This window comes from Amphiprion ocellaris, chromosome 12 (genome assembly GCF_022539595.1).
Source record: "Amphiprion ocellaris isolate individual 3 ecotype Okinawa chromosome 12, ASM2253959v1, whole genome shotgun sequence".
Taxonomy (NCBI): Eukaryota; Metazoa; Chordata; class Actinopteri; family Pomacentridae; genus Amphiprion; species Amphiprion ocellaris.
In genome coordinates, this window is record NC_072777.1 from 3,817,554 (window position 1) to 3,834,685 (window position 17,132).

General features: G+C 40.2%; 1 protein-coding gene across 5 annotated transcripts in view; it reads left to right on the forward strand.

Annotated features, from left to right (window-relative positions):
- LOC111584654 (protein EFR3 homolog B) overlaps positions 1-17,132 on the forward strand; it is a 39,171-nt gene that overhangs the window by 8,376 nt on the left and 13,663 nt on the right. For all 5 annotated transcript variants that reach the window (XM_055015847.1, XM_035940803.2, XM_023293844.3 and 2 more), the window contains 6 exons: positions 4,039-4,115; positions 7,247-7,374; positions 8,660-8,810; positions 13,016-13,137; positions 13,480-13,629; positions 16,614-16,748. In XM_055015847.1, the coding sequence (XP_054871822.1) occupies positions 4,039-4,115; positions 7,247-7,374; positions 8,660-8,810; positions 13,016-13,137; positions 13,480-13,629; positions 16,614-16,748 (763 nt within the window). The remainder of the gene's footprint in view (positions 1-4,038; positions 4,116-7,246; positions 7,375-8,659; positions 8,811-13,015; positions 13,138-13,479; positions 13,630-16,613; positions 16,749-17,132) is intronic.

The following is a 17,132-nucleotide window of genomic DNA, read 5'->3' on the forward strand; positions in this document are numbered from 1 at the left end:
CACCTTTGCTTCCTCACAACAGGGTCCTGCTGCATTTTCATTAATGCACTGGCGAATCCTACACTCGGGCCCCGGGCCAATCCAGTGAGGACGAGAGGCAGGAGGTAGAGGAGGGTTGGGTGGGAGCAGGAAGAGGGGAGGGCGGGGCGCAGAGGCTTCATTAGTGTTTGAAGTGATGGAGGAAAGAGGAGAAGCGCTATGAATAGACACACGGCTTTCAGAGATAAGCGCAAATGTAACTCCTGCTGCGGAGTTCAGCTGAACTTTTAGAGAGCAGACGGCTTTAAAATGAGGGGACTCTAAGTAGTTAAGATGGCAAAGATGCTTTTCACTCTGTTAACTGCCTTTCAAGGGCATCCTGCTGTGCTTGCTGCCCTCCTCGCAGCTGTAGGTCACTGATAACATACCAGAAGGCTGCTGAATATGAGCGCAGCCATGTTGTTTTGTTCCAAAGGACGGCCTTCACACCTACAGTACTCTGAAGTCTCACCAATAATGTCAAATAGTCCTCGACATTCTCATTGTTTGTGAATGTGTGCCTCATTGCAGTTTCTAAACAAGATATTTATTGTGTTGAATGCAGTTCTTCATTTAAGCATTATTAGTACAGCTTCGGTTCCCTCCATAGACTTTGACATTGACACAAATTATTGGCAAGGCTGGACTTTAATAGATAGGGTGGATTGATAAGTCAGTAAATCTGTAAGTCAGTTGACTGGTATGTTTGTGTAATGTGATAATAAATTGATTTTCAGTTTTGGAAAGGGTTGCGTTAGCAGTTATTTCTGTAGTCAATTCATCTGTAGTTTGTTTTCTCAATTCAATAATTAGTTGCTTGGTCTATAAAGTGTAAGAAAATATTGAAAAAGTTTCATCAGTGTCCTCAAATCTCTAGTCTGTTTTGTCCCCAACCTGAATGATTTTTAGCCTACGGTCATAGAAAGGTAGAGAAACCAGAAAGCATTCACATTTAAGAAGTTGGATTTGAAATGTTTTGTTTTTCCTGAAAAATGACTCAAACCAGTAAATTGATGATAACAATAGTAGACAATTAATTTAGTACAAGTTGAATATTCAGATAGTTGTTACAGGTCTAGTTTTATGATGCTGGTTAGACAAAACACAAAGAAATCACTTTTGTATGGGGAAATTGTTGGTTATTTTCTGTCATCAGGCATTTTACTGATGTAAAAGGAATCAGTTCACAGTGGAAATTGTCACTGAATCAAGTGATCATGAAAAAAATTATTAGCTACAGTCCTACTATAGCATTGATGTTGGTTCTGTTGGTTATATTATTTGTACTTGTAGGTTTTCCTTTTCCCTATATAGCATTTCAAGTAGACAGTGCTTCTGTTTTTAAAATAAAAATGTATTATCACTTGGAAATAAGCAGTTTTTTTCAGAAAACTTTGATGCCTGTCTGAGTGCATTGTTGAATGAGGTATGACGGATGTTTGACTCCGTGGTCTGCATGAAATGTGCGCAGTTTGTTCTTTTTACATTGATATAAATGTTGTGATTTTTGGGACAAGTGGCACCAGTTGACAGCTACTTTTTGCAATGCAGTCTTGTCTCTGTAGGAGCGTCGGTGTCTCATAGCGTGAGCAGATTTGAACATGAGCCACAAGACTTGTCACTGACTGTGTTGGTGGTGCATTAAAAAAAATAAATAACATAATATATATAAATATATAAGTGTGGGTGTGGAGTCCAGGGAGAATCTGCTGCGCATTGGATATAGTTACACTGTCAGATGGGGGAAGCAATTGGGCAGCTGGTAATCTTGTTAATGTCTGGTCATTGTGCTCGCAAAATGGGGTTTTAGTGTCACATCAGTGAAAAAAGGCTTCAATCTGTGTACGGCACCTAGAATAATAAATAATGAAACATTCTGAGGGAGAATGAGAGGAAGGAAAATAAGGTTGGAAGGCAGGAAGGAAGGAAAGATGGATGAGAAGCTGTTTCTTTGCAGATTGCATTGTGTTTGTTTAAAATACACTACATTTGTGAAGTCTCTGAAGTGTCAGACCACGGTGCCATTCATTACTTGGCTGCAGTGCTGACAGTGCAGTGACCTACTTTTCTTCAGTGGTTTTTGTGACTCCAAAACTCTCACGATTGGTGCTTGATGAAGGCAACAAGATAATAATTGTCACAGAGAGCTGCAGGAAGGGTTAAAAGATTCATTTGGGATTTTTTGGAGATCGTCCTGTTATTCATATCTTCATTCTCCCAGGGTCTTCTTATGACTCACCACTGCTGAATTCCTTCAGCCAATCAGAACCCAGCTCTCTCTGGATGCCTAGCTTGCTGCTTTCTCCTTAAATGCAAAGTCAGAAAATTCACCGTTCGTACTGGGTGTTGCACTTTTCTCTTCAAGGCTGTCTTGACTGAGAGAAACAGATCATGTTTGTGTGTGTATCTGATTAAGACTATAATTGTCTTGTGACCACATTCTTTCCATATCTTGCTTTTCTCAAATGTTCTTTGCCCAGGATTACCTTGACTTAGCGTGAGTTTGTGTGGCAAAATAACAGCTTGTATGTACAACAGTGCAGGAACAGACTGTGAAGATACCAATTAAGCTGCATAAACATTAATGTGTCTTTATGTTTTTAATCTCAGAATGTGAAGTTTGAATGATTGTTTTGACTTACTATGGATATAGCTCCATCATTCAGTCTTGTTGTTCCCTTCAGGGAGTAATTATGTAGAGAATTTCCTTGGAAGCTTCTGTCAGTGAACGTGCCATGTTTCGTTAGCTCACTTCTGATTGGCTGAGAGTCAGCAGTTGTGTGTGTGTGCGTGCGTGCGTGCGTGCGTGCGTGCCGCTCCATGCCAGTATGTGTATCGAGACAGCTGGGAATGGTGGCTAATACTGGAGCTAAGTTGTAGGTTTTCTGTAGTTATTCTGGCGTTGGCTATGACCCACATTATCCCATGTGAAGGTTCAATAAACGACCAGAGAACCAGATAAAGTCTCACTCATTCATCACAGAGGGTCGCTACAATATAATAAAATGCTCAAGTTGTAGAAACAGTCAATATATTCTATTTTCTTCTTGTAAAATGACTCATACATGTATAAAAGTCAGTAGTATTCATGACTTTTCCGAAGCACTGATTGATACCGAGATGCACGTAACGGCTTTGTTTATATTTTTGCTGGAGTTCCGACTTGCGGCGAAAATTGACTTACATCGATCCGTAGGAACAGAACTGTGATGTAAGTCGAGGACCCCCTGTATATAAATGTGACCCGTCAGGTAGTTTAGCCTTTATTATTGTTTTAGCTGAAGCTGTGTTTTCCTTAATAACAGGTCAATGTAAGTGTCATTACAGTGTATATACATAACTGGTAAAGAGGAATTTTTATCTTCTATGATTTACTTTACATCACTTTTCCTCAGCGGTGATCTTATATACAATTAATGTGGAGTCATTAGCTACTGAACAAGATAAATCACTACCAGAACTCCTGCTGGATACAGACCGTGGGTATAAGTGTGCCACTGATCACGTACTTCACATGGTATTGTCCTCCTCTGCTGCTATCTATATGTTGCTCTTTTCAGAATATCTTTTGCTACTGAAAACAGCAACACTTTATTGCCATTTTGTTGACGGTGCTTGCAAGCTCTTGGCACAAATGCTCCACTGAAAACAAGTTCCCCCATCATCACTGCATCCTGGGCTTATAACTGTCCAAGACAAATGTGATTAATTTAAAGAACAAGCCAGCGCATTTTTTTCCATGTAGCAGAATGGTAATGCTTGCAGTCAGACCATTCTCCAACACCCACACTGTATGATTAGAATGATTTTAAACCAGCCTAAAATGTCTCTAAACTGATTTGAGAACTGCCTCATTATATTTGCACAAACTGACACAGCACAGACAGACAAATAGGGCCACCGCAGAAAATGGACGAGGGAAGAGGACGTGACTTGGTTTTATTCCATTTCTGTCAGTCATACTGTGCAAGTCTAATTGACCATGTCTCTCTGTTTTTTCCCATCTCTTCCCTTCCTCAGGGGTTTGTGGTTGTTGCGGGGCACTCAGGCCTCGATACAAGAGACTGGTGGACAACATCTTCCCAGAAGACCCAGAGGTGAGGCGCTCAACTTACACTGTCTGTTTCTTTATTAATGCTTGGCTGTCGGACCATATTATTCGCCTCTCTGCTGCATGATTACATATGGAAATTGTGTGGAGCTTGCTAATGCACTTGCTGCGCTGGAAAAAAGCAGGTGTTTCCTTAAGATACAGCAGTAGTTCTCAAACTTTTTCCCCTCTTCGGAGGACCAAAAACTTTTGTGCCCGCCTGATAACTTTGTAATCGGTGCAAAAAACAGGAGCTGAGGATCTCATACTTGTTGAGTATGGCATCCTCGGCTATTCTATGTGGTTTCTTGGACTTCACGATTCTGTATGACGCTATTTCTGCTTTGTCGTTCACTGATGTAGCTTTTACCACGCGATGTTCCTGCTCAAGATGTTCATCAAGTGTACTCTGAAACAGTAAGGTTAAAAATTGTGCTCACCAGATGTTGCTTTCACTTTGTATTCCTTTGGCAAGTGAATATAAACATAGTGATGATAATTTCTTGGATTTAGGCAGAATGAGGTAGAGGTGGTTTGCAACAGCATCATACCTGTCTTCTACATAGCTGTTTAATATTTGCTGTTATTTGAATGATGTGATCTGATAAAGATGACTCATAAAGAGAATTAATTTTGGTGAAATCAAAGGCACTGGTTTGTTTGAGAGGAAACCTTTCATCAGTGCCGCTGTTCTACTGCAGTAACCTACTTTACCTGTCAGATCTGTGGCCAAAACTGCAATCCAGGGGCATGCTAATACATTCACGCTTTACGTCACTGTTTTGTGGGTGCGCGTGCATGTGCACCTGCACATTGTGTTCCCAAAAAAGGTTTCTAAGTTTGGCTAAGCTGCTGTGGCTGCAGTGAGTCTGTAACTAATGGTGCCCTAGTAGGTTGGGAGTAATGAAACCGTCTGAAAATTGTGTCACACTGTGCGAGCATGTGGACGTGTGCACACATTTAACGTATGTCAGTGTTTTTGCCTAATAATTGTTGGTATAATGGTTGAATATAGGTTGTATTGTCTGTGTCTTGCACGCCTTCTGTATGTACAGAATGTCCCTGTAGTACAATTTAGTATATTAGTAGTTTAAATGACTTGCCTGGAGCTGCAGTTTTCTGGCTGTGTGATTGATTTTAGATTCCAGCCACAGGTTGTTTTAGAGAAGCAGACAGAAGCAGAGCTGTCACCCTGTGCTGTTCTGTGAAGTATCTATCTGATTAGATTTTTCACAAACAGGCATTTTTGATTTTTTCCCAGCAGGAAAAGCACAGGTGCAACTCATGACACTAACGCGGCTTCCATTTCATTTACTAGTAGCAGAAAAACATGCCAGTCAGCTGGAATGCACGATCGCATCGCTTAGGAATGGGAAACTCTTCAATTATTGTAGTCATCTTTATCCCCCTGAACCGCTAAACCTGCTAGTAGATTTTTAATGTTGTGTTGTCTTTTTAAAAATGCTAAAATTACACCATTTATCATTGCCAGAAACTGTAAAAACAAGAAAAAAAATCAACTTTCTGACTGGCCATGAGCAGAACATGTGTGACATTCAGTTATGTAGGAAAAAAGAACCAAATCTAAACCTAAAAAATGGGATATTTTATCAAAACCACCTTCCTCTGTATGTCCTGTTTAAGGATTTGCCAAAAAGAGACAATCTGCATTAACCAGGTCTCGTAGAAAAAATACAAATTCTGCACTCCTCGGCACAACTGTGAAGCCGTGATTGACTCCGCTGTGACTGACTGTTGGCTGTGTTTACTCAGTGCAAATAGGAGACAAGTATGGAAACAAATCAGAGAGATTGAGAGGAAAATAAAACGGAACTGATCAATAAAATAAATACAGAGTTGCTCCAAAATGAGATACAGAGGAGCAAGTAGTCAGCAAGAACATTCAGGGTGATGGAGTACCTTTCTGGACTTGATGTATTTAAGTAGTGTGAAAAACACCTGCACTAAAGACATTTTTGAGTTCTGGACATGATTATGCTGTTTCACTAGAGGTGCAGGGCTTTATATTCCAGATGAAAATGATTCCACGCTCTGAATTATGATGCGATAGGAGCAAAAACTGCTTGAGGTTCAGAGGTTTAATAATATCAAAACATCTGCTATGTAGAGCCGTGTGACTCTATAAACTTGTAGCTATTAACCCGACAATAAAACTTTAAGCAGGTGATTATCAAACTTTAAATTATTTACAACGAGGTGCTTCACATTATCACATCTTTCACTGACTGCATTTATGCCGATATGATGTTTTTCATGACCTTTTTACATGTCATAATCGGAAAAGCTAACGTATTAATCATTCATGACCCTGGTATTGTGCATGCTGGTTCGCTGTTACTGCCATTTGCTACTGAGGCACTTCCATCATTAATTGTATTAGAAACAACTATCATTCTTTGCGATCATGACGCGTTAAAAATGCCTGCTGTGAAAATGTTCTTTTGTTAGGGTACACATGTTCCCAGCTAATTGAGCCGTTTCCCTCTCACAATTTTCAAGAAAAAAACCCAGGTGTTATTCTACCAGTCGTCATGTTTCCATCTCAGCATTGTGATCTTTTCTTGACAAACATCACTGTAAGAAAGCTAAGTGTTTATATATACAATGTGAAGTTAGACTTTTTTGGAGGGGTTTTTGGAGTCCTACTTTATTGGCTGCTTGTTTCACTTCTTGTCTGGATGTAAATGGGATCCCAGTGGACTGTGGATGTTTTTAGGCCTCTCCTCCCCCTAACCAGACTGAAGAGTAGTGAAGTAGGTCAAGGGGGAAAGCAGGAGGTGAAACTTGATGATCCAGTTAAATGCTTTTATTTTGAGGATGAGAAGAAGAGTGCACTTCAGGATACAAATTAGACCAGGAAATGTTGGTGACGTAGTTGTGAGAAAGCAGTTGAATTTATTGCCTGTTCTTCTTGAGTGTCACTGAGGTTTTTCTCAGTTGAAGCAAAGCAAACCACAGCCAGTCAGTGGACACAGCAACCTCATGTATCCACTCTGACCTGACATTTTTATTCCAGGTGAATTGCTCCTGTTGTACATACATGCGAATGAGGCTCTAAAGTTTCTTGTTTTCTCTGTTCTCTCCTCTTTTTTCCGTCTCCCTCCATCACCCTGTTAGGATGGGCTGGTCAAAGCCAACATGGAGAAGCTGACGTTCTACGCCTTGTCAGCTCCAGAGAAGCTGGACCGTATCGGAGCCTACCTGTCCGAGAGACTGTCGAGGGATGTGGCTCGACATAGATATGGGTGAGCTCTACCATTCACAATGGACTCCCAAACTTTTCAGTTTTCTCTCCCCTGACAACGTACTGTTGCACATTTAGTTTATTACTCTGCCAAGGAACGCAGCGGAGTGATGTGACAATCAGTGTACGTTTATCTGTCTGTTAGCACATTTTTTAAAAATGGACTAATGGATTTGGATGAAATTTCCAGGGAAGATCAGAAATGACACAAGGACCAAGTGATTAGATTTTGGCAGTGATGCAGCTTATAGTCTGGATCCACAGATTTGTTAAAGATTTCTGTATCATTGCGAGATAGTGGCATGGTGTCACTGTAACTATGACAAGTGAACACTACATCACCTGCCTGCTGACGATCACATGATTGTGATCCTGCTACAAATCCACCTCTGCAGACTTCTCGGGACTTATCCATTGGAAATGATACAAGGAACAATTGATTGTGGGGGTGTTTCTGAGTCCCATCAATTCCCACCACCTGCTACATATTTAGGTCACGTGATTCAGTATCCGTACATAACGTACACATGCAGAACACACGCCTGTGCTCAGTGCAAGGTCATTTTGTTTGTGAGTACATCTGTATTAAATGGACAAATTCTATGTTGCTGTGATTTCTGATAATCAATAACTAATAAGCAAATACTGCTTTTTAAAAAAAGTGCTGCATTTCTGACAATGCTAGCTGCCTTGGCGGAGTACTGCATGCTTTTCTAGTTTATGCTTTTCCATTCATTAGCTGATTTAAAATCAGCATAATTAAGACTTAAGCAAAAAATTATGGGGGAAATCGATGTGGCCTCTCTATGAAGTAATAGTAAAAGTGGTGCATGTGATAGACTTTCATCACAGAGATTTGCGCTGATCTTTGCGCTAGATAAGACCATATCAAAGAGCTTTAGATTGTGCCATTAAGATTTCCCTTGTGTGATATGTGCGTGTTCTTGATCCATCTTTGTGTTTAAAACTTATTTTGATGTGCATAAGGAGGCTTGTTAGTGTAACATTTTCTGGTCGTCTCGCGTCTGTACAGTCTGTGCTTTATATACCATTAAAGTTGTTGTTTTTTATGACTCATGACTGTGGACGCTGTGTGAGGATTCTCACCAATGCAAACAGCCTGCACAGATTACATTTACTCTTGGCAGAGTCGAGCTGAAATATGTTCAATATGTCAGTCTCCAGAGTTTGTCTGGCAGAGCTTATCATATTTTGATTTGTTCCAGACATGGATTATATTTGCTTCGAGGTTAATGGTGTCCTTCTGTCTCTCTCCTCCGATTCAGGTACGTGTGCATAGCCATGGAAGCCCTGGACCAGCTGCTAATGGCCTGTCACTGCCAGAGCATCAACCTGTTTGTGGAGAGCTTTCTAAAGATGGTGAGGAAGCTGCTGGAATCGGACAAACCCAGCCTGCAGATCCTAGGAACCAACTCGGTGAGTTTTCAGGACTATATTACTAGTTGGAAGAGTCCGGCTGTTGTTTTATATTTTGCAGATGAACAAACTAAACCAACCCTGCAGATACTATAAAACTAGTATTTCCATTCCTCTTCTACGATGAGCATTTTCCCTTTTGTTAAACTAGATATTGCTTTGTAGAGGTTTTAAATTACAAATGAAATGTCCTGACTTTCTTTAGTAGTGCAGTGGGAAATAATTATCTACAACAAAATTACACTGTGGCTGTCATAAAAACTGTGGTAAATGTAATAAAAAAAAAAAATCATATCAAGCAGTGCGAGGTTGTTGGAGGTTAGTTTCAGGGAGAGAGCACATGCGGCATCCAATTTAGTTTAACTTGATGTCTCTAGTGCGCTGTTTTTTGAAGGATCTCGCTATTATTCAAAAGTTTGGAGTCACCCACACAATTTCATGTTTTCCATGAAAACTCACACTTTTATTCATGTGCTAACATAAGTGCACAAGGGTTTTCTATCATCAATGAGCCTTTCAACACCATTAGCTAACACAATGTAGCATTAGAACACAGGAGTGATGGTTGCTGGAAATGTTCCTCTGTACCTCTATGGAGATATTCCATTAAATATCAGCCGTTTCCAGCTACAAAAGTCAGCGAGACTGTATTTCTGATTCATTTAATGTTATCTTCACTGAAAAAAACTGCTCTTCTTTCAAAACTTAGGGCATTTCTAAGCGACCCCGAACTTTTGAACGGTAGTGTATAGCTGCAGTTTAAGCAATTTTGCACGATAAAAATAGTTTAACAAGCATAAAAACTTACCTCGCTGTAATGTGGTCTCATTTTTGTCACAAGAGCCTAAAAAAATTAGGGCAGCTTGTTTTGCCGACATAAATTTAGATAAATGCCCACACGCTCAAACCGTTGCTCCCTAATGTGTCTTAGTTTCTAAGCTTTTCTGCCGCATCAAACTCTACCCACATGAGTGGATTTAGAGGTATTATCTAATCAAAAGTCGACAGGGCACATTTACTCTCCTGATGTGATGGCGCAAAGTAAAAGATGTTAACCTTGGGAGGAATACTGTATTGGTGTTTCGCAAAGATCAGAGCTCAGCATGAGAGTGGTGCACAGAGAGAGTGATGAGCTTCCCCCTGATGTGGGAAGCAGCTATCAGCGCCGTCGGCCAGGTCAGCAGAGGACGCATAAAGGAAATCAGATTAGCTGCAGACTGCATGGGCAAAGCTCTGCAGTCATCTATACAGACTGACAAGACATGCTCACCCTTAAGCTTTCTCCCATCAGTCTCCCTTACACACACTTAGGATTGTGAATTTTAAGATGAATGCACGGCCATATGGCGATGAATTCACACACAAAGCCAGTAGAAGAGGAATTTTGCCATATGCACAGATTAAAATGTAAATCTTTGCATTCAGAGTGTTTTGCAGCACGTATTCAGGTCATATATTGTAGAGCAGGAGGGTCAAACTCATTTTAGTTCAGGTTCCACATTCAGCCCAGTTTGATCTCAAGTGACAGTAAAATCTGAGCATAATAACCTATAAATAGCCACAACTCCAAATTTTTCCTTTGTTTTAGTGCAAAAAAATACATTCTGAAAATGTGCAGATTTAGGGAATTATCTTTTTACAAAACATCATGAACAACCTGAAATTTCTTAAGAAAACTGAGTTCAATTTCAGCAACATTATTCCTCAGTTTATCATTTGCACATTACAACTTAGAGATCACAGAGTGTCTATAAAGACACAAAACATTTAGTCACAGGTATCTGGAACTGAATGATATAGTATTTTACTTTATGATCAAAATGACCAAAGTCAGACAAAAAAACAACAAAAACCTGATAAAATATTATAAAAATAAGACGCAAAATGACAAAAGAACAATGAGCAATCTAGTATTTTACTTAACAATGAAAACAAATTATTTTAAATTTAGAGTTTTACCCTGATGTAGAGGCTAAATTTAAACTTAAAGCCACTAAGGGGGACTGACATGCTAGTAAATTATGCATCCATACCACAGCATACGGCAAGTCTAGTAACACGGTCCCAGTATTTCTTCTAGTGGCTTTACAAGACACAAAGATCTTCAGCAGTTCATTCAGGATTCCATTACAGCAGTCCATAAATTTCTCCCATTTCTCTGTAATATTTATTGATCAAAAGCTGTTAGTGTCTCCCATTTAGGAGCACCTGCCACCTGATTCCCACCTATATTAGGTACAAGCCACAGCACAAAAGTGACACCCTGTGCACAAACTGTGTACTACATTACAGCGACCTCTAGTACAGAAATGACTGATGCTTACATTCAGAGCAAACAGTACGCTGAGCTTCTTCACACACAGAACTACACGTACAAATCGCTGTATATATTCACATGAAGTGTCTTTCCTTCTTAGTTTACACAGTATGGCTCATCAAAAGAGTCAGAGGGAGATGAACGGAGAGGATTAGAGAGTTTATCATGACATACTCCAACCTTATCCGATTTTCTTGCACTCTGTTTCACTGACCTAAAACCCCGTACTTGCTTCATATTTCTCAGCCAGCTGTTGATGTTATGGTTTGTCCTGTTATGGAGAAGACTTGAGGTGGGGATTCGTTTCTCCTGCCGTTGCTTGCGGTTGTAACAAAATCCTTCATTTTCTCTGTTCTCCATAGCCTGTGGTTTCAGACAACATTGTGAAAGCTTTCCATCAGATACAGTCTTTTTCAGCGAATCCATTAATAGCCGGAAGCTGCCCGGCATTCCTGCCAGTAATACCGGGCAGCTCCCAGGTATCAACTGCAGCAGTAAAATGCTGCTGCAACCGAGCAGCTTCACAGGAACAATTACAGGCCCACTTCATTTAATTTGCTCAAGGATACTTCATTTAATTTCAAAGCCACTCTGAGCACTCGTTTTATACGTGGGGAAAAGATTCACCAAGCATTTCTTTAGATGTTCTTTTTGTTACATAAACTACTCTTTTTTTCTTGCTACTAACCCTGACTGTATTTTTGAATGGCAGTTTATTTGCTGTAATTACTATCTGCATCGCTCACTACTTGTGATGCAAATTTTTTTCCTTAGGCAGTCTAATGATCCGACTTCTTACTAAGAAATCTAGTTTATAATTTATTAATTGGAGAGTGGTGTGAAGCTGAATGTCAGCCTGTTTATATGGTGACATTTTCTGACCCAGTGGGAGATGCCCCCCCCTACCTTCTGCCCTGTGTTTTTCCCTCCTAATGAGATGTCATGAAGCTACAGTTTGACTTCTGGTTAGGAGATGTTCACTATTAAGAGCCAGTTATTTCCTGAAAGAGTCTTTAATCAAATCAAAATAAACCTTTAACCCTATAGAGCCCACCGGCGCTACGATTGCATATTTATTCATTTTTGATTGGTGGTAGATTTGAAACCAGATAAGATAAATCGATCATTCTTTTTGCATATGAAATCTGGGGAGTTACACTAATATTTCACACATTCACCATGTCTCAGAGCGCTTTTTTGTTGCAGTGATGGGTTTGTAAAAATACACAATAAAGCGCACATAACAAAAATCTTTATAAACGAGACAACGGGATATTGTGCAACTTTTTTACATTTACAAATTTGAGGGATACAGCTATGCAATTTCTGTATTTTGAAATATACAGTCCTGGAAAAAATTATTCGACAACCCTTGTCATCAAAAACAATGGTTATACAATCAAGTATTAACTCCTGTGTGTATCATGCGACTCAAACGGACAGAAAAGAAAACATGGAATGACTAAAAGCACTGTTTTTGGCAGTACAATGCCATAGCTGTTGATGTAAAAACTGAAGTGATTTTGGTTATTATCAAGAAAACCATGGAAAATGGCTAGATACCAGCTCTTAAATTAAACTCTTATGAGCTATTTTTGTTGTTATCATCATATTTGTCCAAACAAATGTACCTTTAGTTGTACCAGGCATTAAAATGAACAAAATAAACAGCAAAACAAGGGTGGTCTAAAAATTTTTTCCATGACTGTTTGTGGAAAAAAACAAAAGGTATTTTCATTTTTTTTTAGGTTTATTGCACTTTTAAGCAATTTATTGTAGTAGTTAAGACATAAGCCAATATATATTATTTCTTGCACATTGGTACATCTTAAAGGAAACCAAACTTGAGGATTTACTGCTGTTTCTGTCCCTCTTCTTTCATCATCAGTTTGTAAAGTTTGCCAACATAGAAGAGGACACGCCATCGTACCACCGCAGCTATGACTTCTTTGTGTCACGCTTCAGTGAGATGTGCCATTCAAGCTACGAGGACCCCGACATCCGCACCAAGTAAGTGGACGGATGCTTGATTGCACCGGAGACAGAATTATTAAATAACTGCCATTTTTAGACCTCTTAGGAGGTATTTTTTTTAGACTACCGCTGCCTCTGGACATTTCTTTTAAAAACCTTTTCAAAGAGATCTTGTCATCTTAATTCGCTGAAAATAGACAAAGTGACACCTTTGACGAGTGAAATATATTTTGGTTGCATGAAAAAAATAGAAACACAAAGCGTAGACAATCAAAAAGCTGGATAAAAATATGATTTTCTAAATATGGTTGTCTGTTTATAGTGCGAGTTATCAGACAAATACTTTGTGACATCTGAGTGTGTGATTGTTTCCTCCAGGATTCGCATGGCAGGTATCAAGGGTCTGCAGGGCGTGGTGAGGAAGACGGTGAACGATGAGCTGCAGGCCAACATCTGGGACCCTCAGCACATGGACAAGATCGTCCCCTCTCTGCTTTTCAACCTGCAGAGTGGAGAACGTACGGAGAGGTGAGTGCTCACAAAATGCTAACTGATTGGACTCTAGTTCTTGCTGTTTGCAGATGAAGTTGGAGTTTTCATTACATATTTAATTAGAACAAATGTGCTACACAATTTGTCGTAGCATTTGGACTCTTGACCTGAAATTTTGCAGTACGTCCTTTTGAGGAAAATATCACTAAAACCAAATGAGAGACTTCTTATATGTTGGTTTGGTCCACTACTGTTCAACAAACTCCTCCCTGCTGAAAGCTTCAGCTCTTTCTGTAGACGTTCAATTGGGTTAAGATCAGAAACCAAAGTCAGCCACTTCAGAATAATCCAATTCTCCAATTCTTCACAAATTTTGAATAAATTAGGACATTTTAAAACCCATTTAAATAAATTTTAGTCATTTTAGACAAATTTTAAGTCATCTAGGCCAATTTTTAATTAGTTTTTTGACAGGTTTTAACCATTGTGGAAAAACGTTGAGGCATACCTGACCATTTTTTAACAATTTTTTTGTTATTGTTTTTCATATTCCACATCATTTTGGACAGATTTGGAGTCGTTTTGCAGACTTTAAATCATTTTCAACTAATTTTGAGAAATCCTGGACAAGTTTTGAGTTATTTTGAACAATTTCTACCTCGTTCTGGACATATTTAGACTCACTGTCAATTTTTGATGTATTTTAGGCAAATTGTTTTGCAATTTTGGATTCATTTCACATCAATTTACAAGTGATTTTGGTTGAGTTTTGAGTTAGTTCGAGCAAATTTTTTGTCGTTTTGAACAATTTCGAGTATTATTGACAAATTTCACCTAATTGATGCTAGTTTGATGCTTTTTTGATGCATGTTTTGGATCATTTTTCTACTGGAGGAGCCACGTTTTCAGACTTATTTCATTGTACTCTTTAAAGATTCATGGCTTCCTGTGCCAGAGGCAGCACAAATTACCCGTGCTCCATCGTGGGGATGGTGTTCTTTCCTTGATGTTTTCTGTGAACTTGCTGATGTGCTCCAACAGGAAGCTATAATGTAGTTTCATTTGTCCAAGGACCTTCTCCCCGCGAGCACTGTAACGTGTCAGCTTGCATTTCAGCAAACCCCTGTCAGAAGTTAAATTTATCATTATATTTCACACTCCATGAAGCCTGTTCGACAATGAATCCAAGGATGCAAGTTTCTGTTGCCAAAACACATATATATCTGTGTTATTTTGCCTCTTATATGACATTGGATAATTTTTATGTGTTTATAATGATCACAAAACTGCTCAAATAGTGCCATCTAAAATGTGTGGAGGAAGTTAATGACCCGAAACTGGCCAGCGTTGACCCGCCATGCCTCGGTTACACAGTCCAGAGCCCTGATGCTGCAGCCAACTGCTGCTGTCTGTCTAACGTTAGGCCATATTTGTCCTGGCGGTCCAGCCAGCCGTCACCTATGTCATTCATCATCATTGTCATCACAGAGCGAACCCACTGACAGCTTTGGTCCCCTTATGGGCATCTCTAAACCCACCAACAGCAGAACAAGAGCAAAGAAACCAGAACACAGGAAGGAAAAAAATCAAGGAGAAAAGAGGAGAGCTTGAAAGTGGGAAACATGAACAGAACTAGCGCAATGGGTGGAGAATAAAAGCTTATAAACACCGAGAGCTAAAGGATGCCAGCGTGCGAGCGAGTCTGCAGCCTCCCTCTCCTGGCAGTATTCCACATGCTGAAATTCGCTTTGACGTCATTGCTGAGATCTGAAGGTTATGGGAGCAAATGGGGAGGGCAGCAATAAGAACGTGGGGAGATTGGGTGGTGGATAGATAATAGAAATTAGAGCGATGGAAACGGGGAGGTTATTGAAAGAGAGGGACAGACGGACGCAATCCAGCAGAGTCACATTTCCATCTCAGCTTCCCTCGGCTCTGTGTGCGTCTTGAGGCCTCCCCTGCTGTGCTTCCTCATCTCCTCCTCACCGAGCCTAGCCTGTCATTACCCACAGCCGTCAGCACAGAGTCTAATTACTTCACATTAATCCCCACGCACAACTCATTTAAAGATCAGCTTTACTCAACCGTCTGACTTCTGTAGAAAGTTTGTTTCTGCAGATAACAAAAGCTTCTGTGGACTCACTTTTATGTGTTCTACTTCAAGGACGAGAACCATCGTGATTGTTTGTAAATGTCATGTAGGTGCTGGAAAAGGCTTTGTTATTCCCAAGCAATTCTTTTTCTCTTTTTTTTTTTTTTAATATAGACTCAAAAACAACATCTGTGAATAGACTGATGAAAGATTGTGAGTTTTCAAATCATTAGATCTGAAACCATTAGAAGTGCAGTTCAGACCTCAACTTCTACAAAGTTTTTCTCTGCAGCACTGAGAAAATATTAGATTAAAGAAGCTTGTTTTTGTGTCCTCAGTTAACCCGGTATATTCAGTCCATCGTATTATTCTCGATTTTGCTGGTTTTGGAGTTAAGAGGGCGGAATTCACGTTTCCTCCACAGCAGCAGCAGCAGCAGCAGACAGGATGAAAGAGATTAGGCTGTTAATAAATAATGCCATCATCGGAGGACTACCCGAGGCTAGCCATGACCAAGATAGAGTTATGGTGGATGTTTTAAACTATGCATGAGAACAAAGACAGGCTAGAGTTGGACGCAGTGTGAGTGGCCGCACACACTAACGCACACATTTACACACTTAGACACGGACATACCCCCCATGGTCGTAACAGATGTGCAGTGCACTGATGTTTGCACACACGACACTTAGTTTTCACTGCAGAGGTAAAGTCACCCCAGGAACAAAGGCTGCAGTGATCACAGAGTGTTTTAGTGTTAGAAATGTTATTGAGTCAAATTGATTTCATACCCTTGTTTCTTGTCTCTGTTTTCTCTCTCGCCGTCTACACCCTCCCCAATTTGCCTCCCTCTCCTCGCCTCCTCCCTGCTCTTTGCTCTCCTCTCCCTTTTTATTTATGCTTCCTCACCTGCATCGCTCCCCACCAGCCGCTCGCCCTCTCCGCTGCAGGCATCGGAGAAGGAGAAGGAGAGCCCGGTGGAGCTGACGGAGCGCTGCTTCAGGGAGCTGCTGGGACGAGCCGCCTATGGCAACATCAAGAACGCCGTCACGCCCGTGCTGATGTGAGACGCCCCCGCAAACTCTTTTATTTAGAAGATCTGTGCTCTGTTTGCGATGGGCTCCCTTATGCAGTTGTTGTTTTTGACATATCGACTAGACCTGAAGGAAGGCTGCATCTCAGAGCTCTGGTGCAGCGTTTTTGTCTTCACTCTGATTGGCACATGGGGCCACGACAAGGTCGATGCAAGGTTACGTAGTTGCTGTTGACCAAATGTGAGCGCAGGATTTGCAGAAAAGAGTCTATTACTGCATTTATGTTGAGTTTTGTCCGGCTATGTTGTAATTTCACTCAAGTTGTAGTTCTTTTTCAGAAAGAAATTGCAGGTTTTCCTGCTTTTTCACTGCACTGATATAACTTCTGTTATTATTTTAACTTGGTTGTCTTC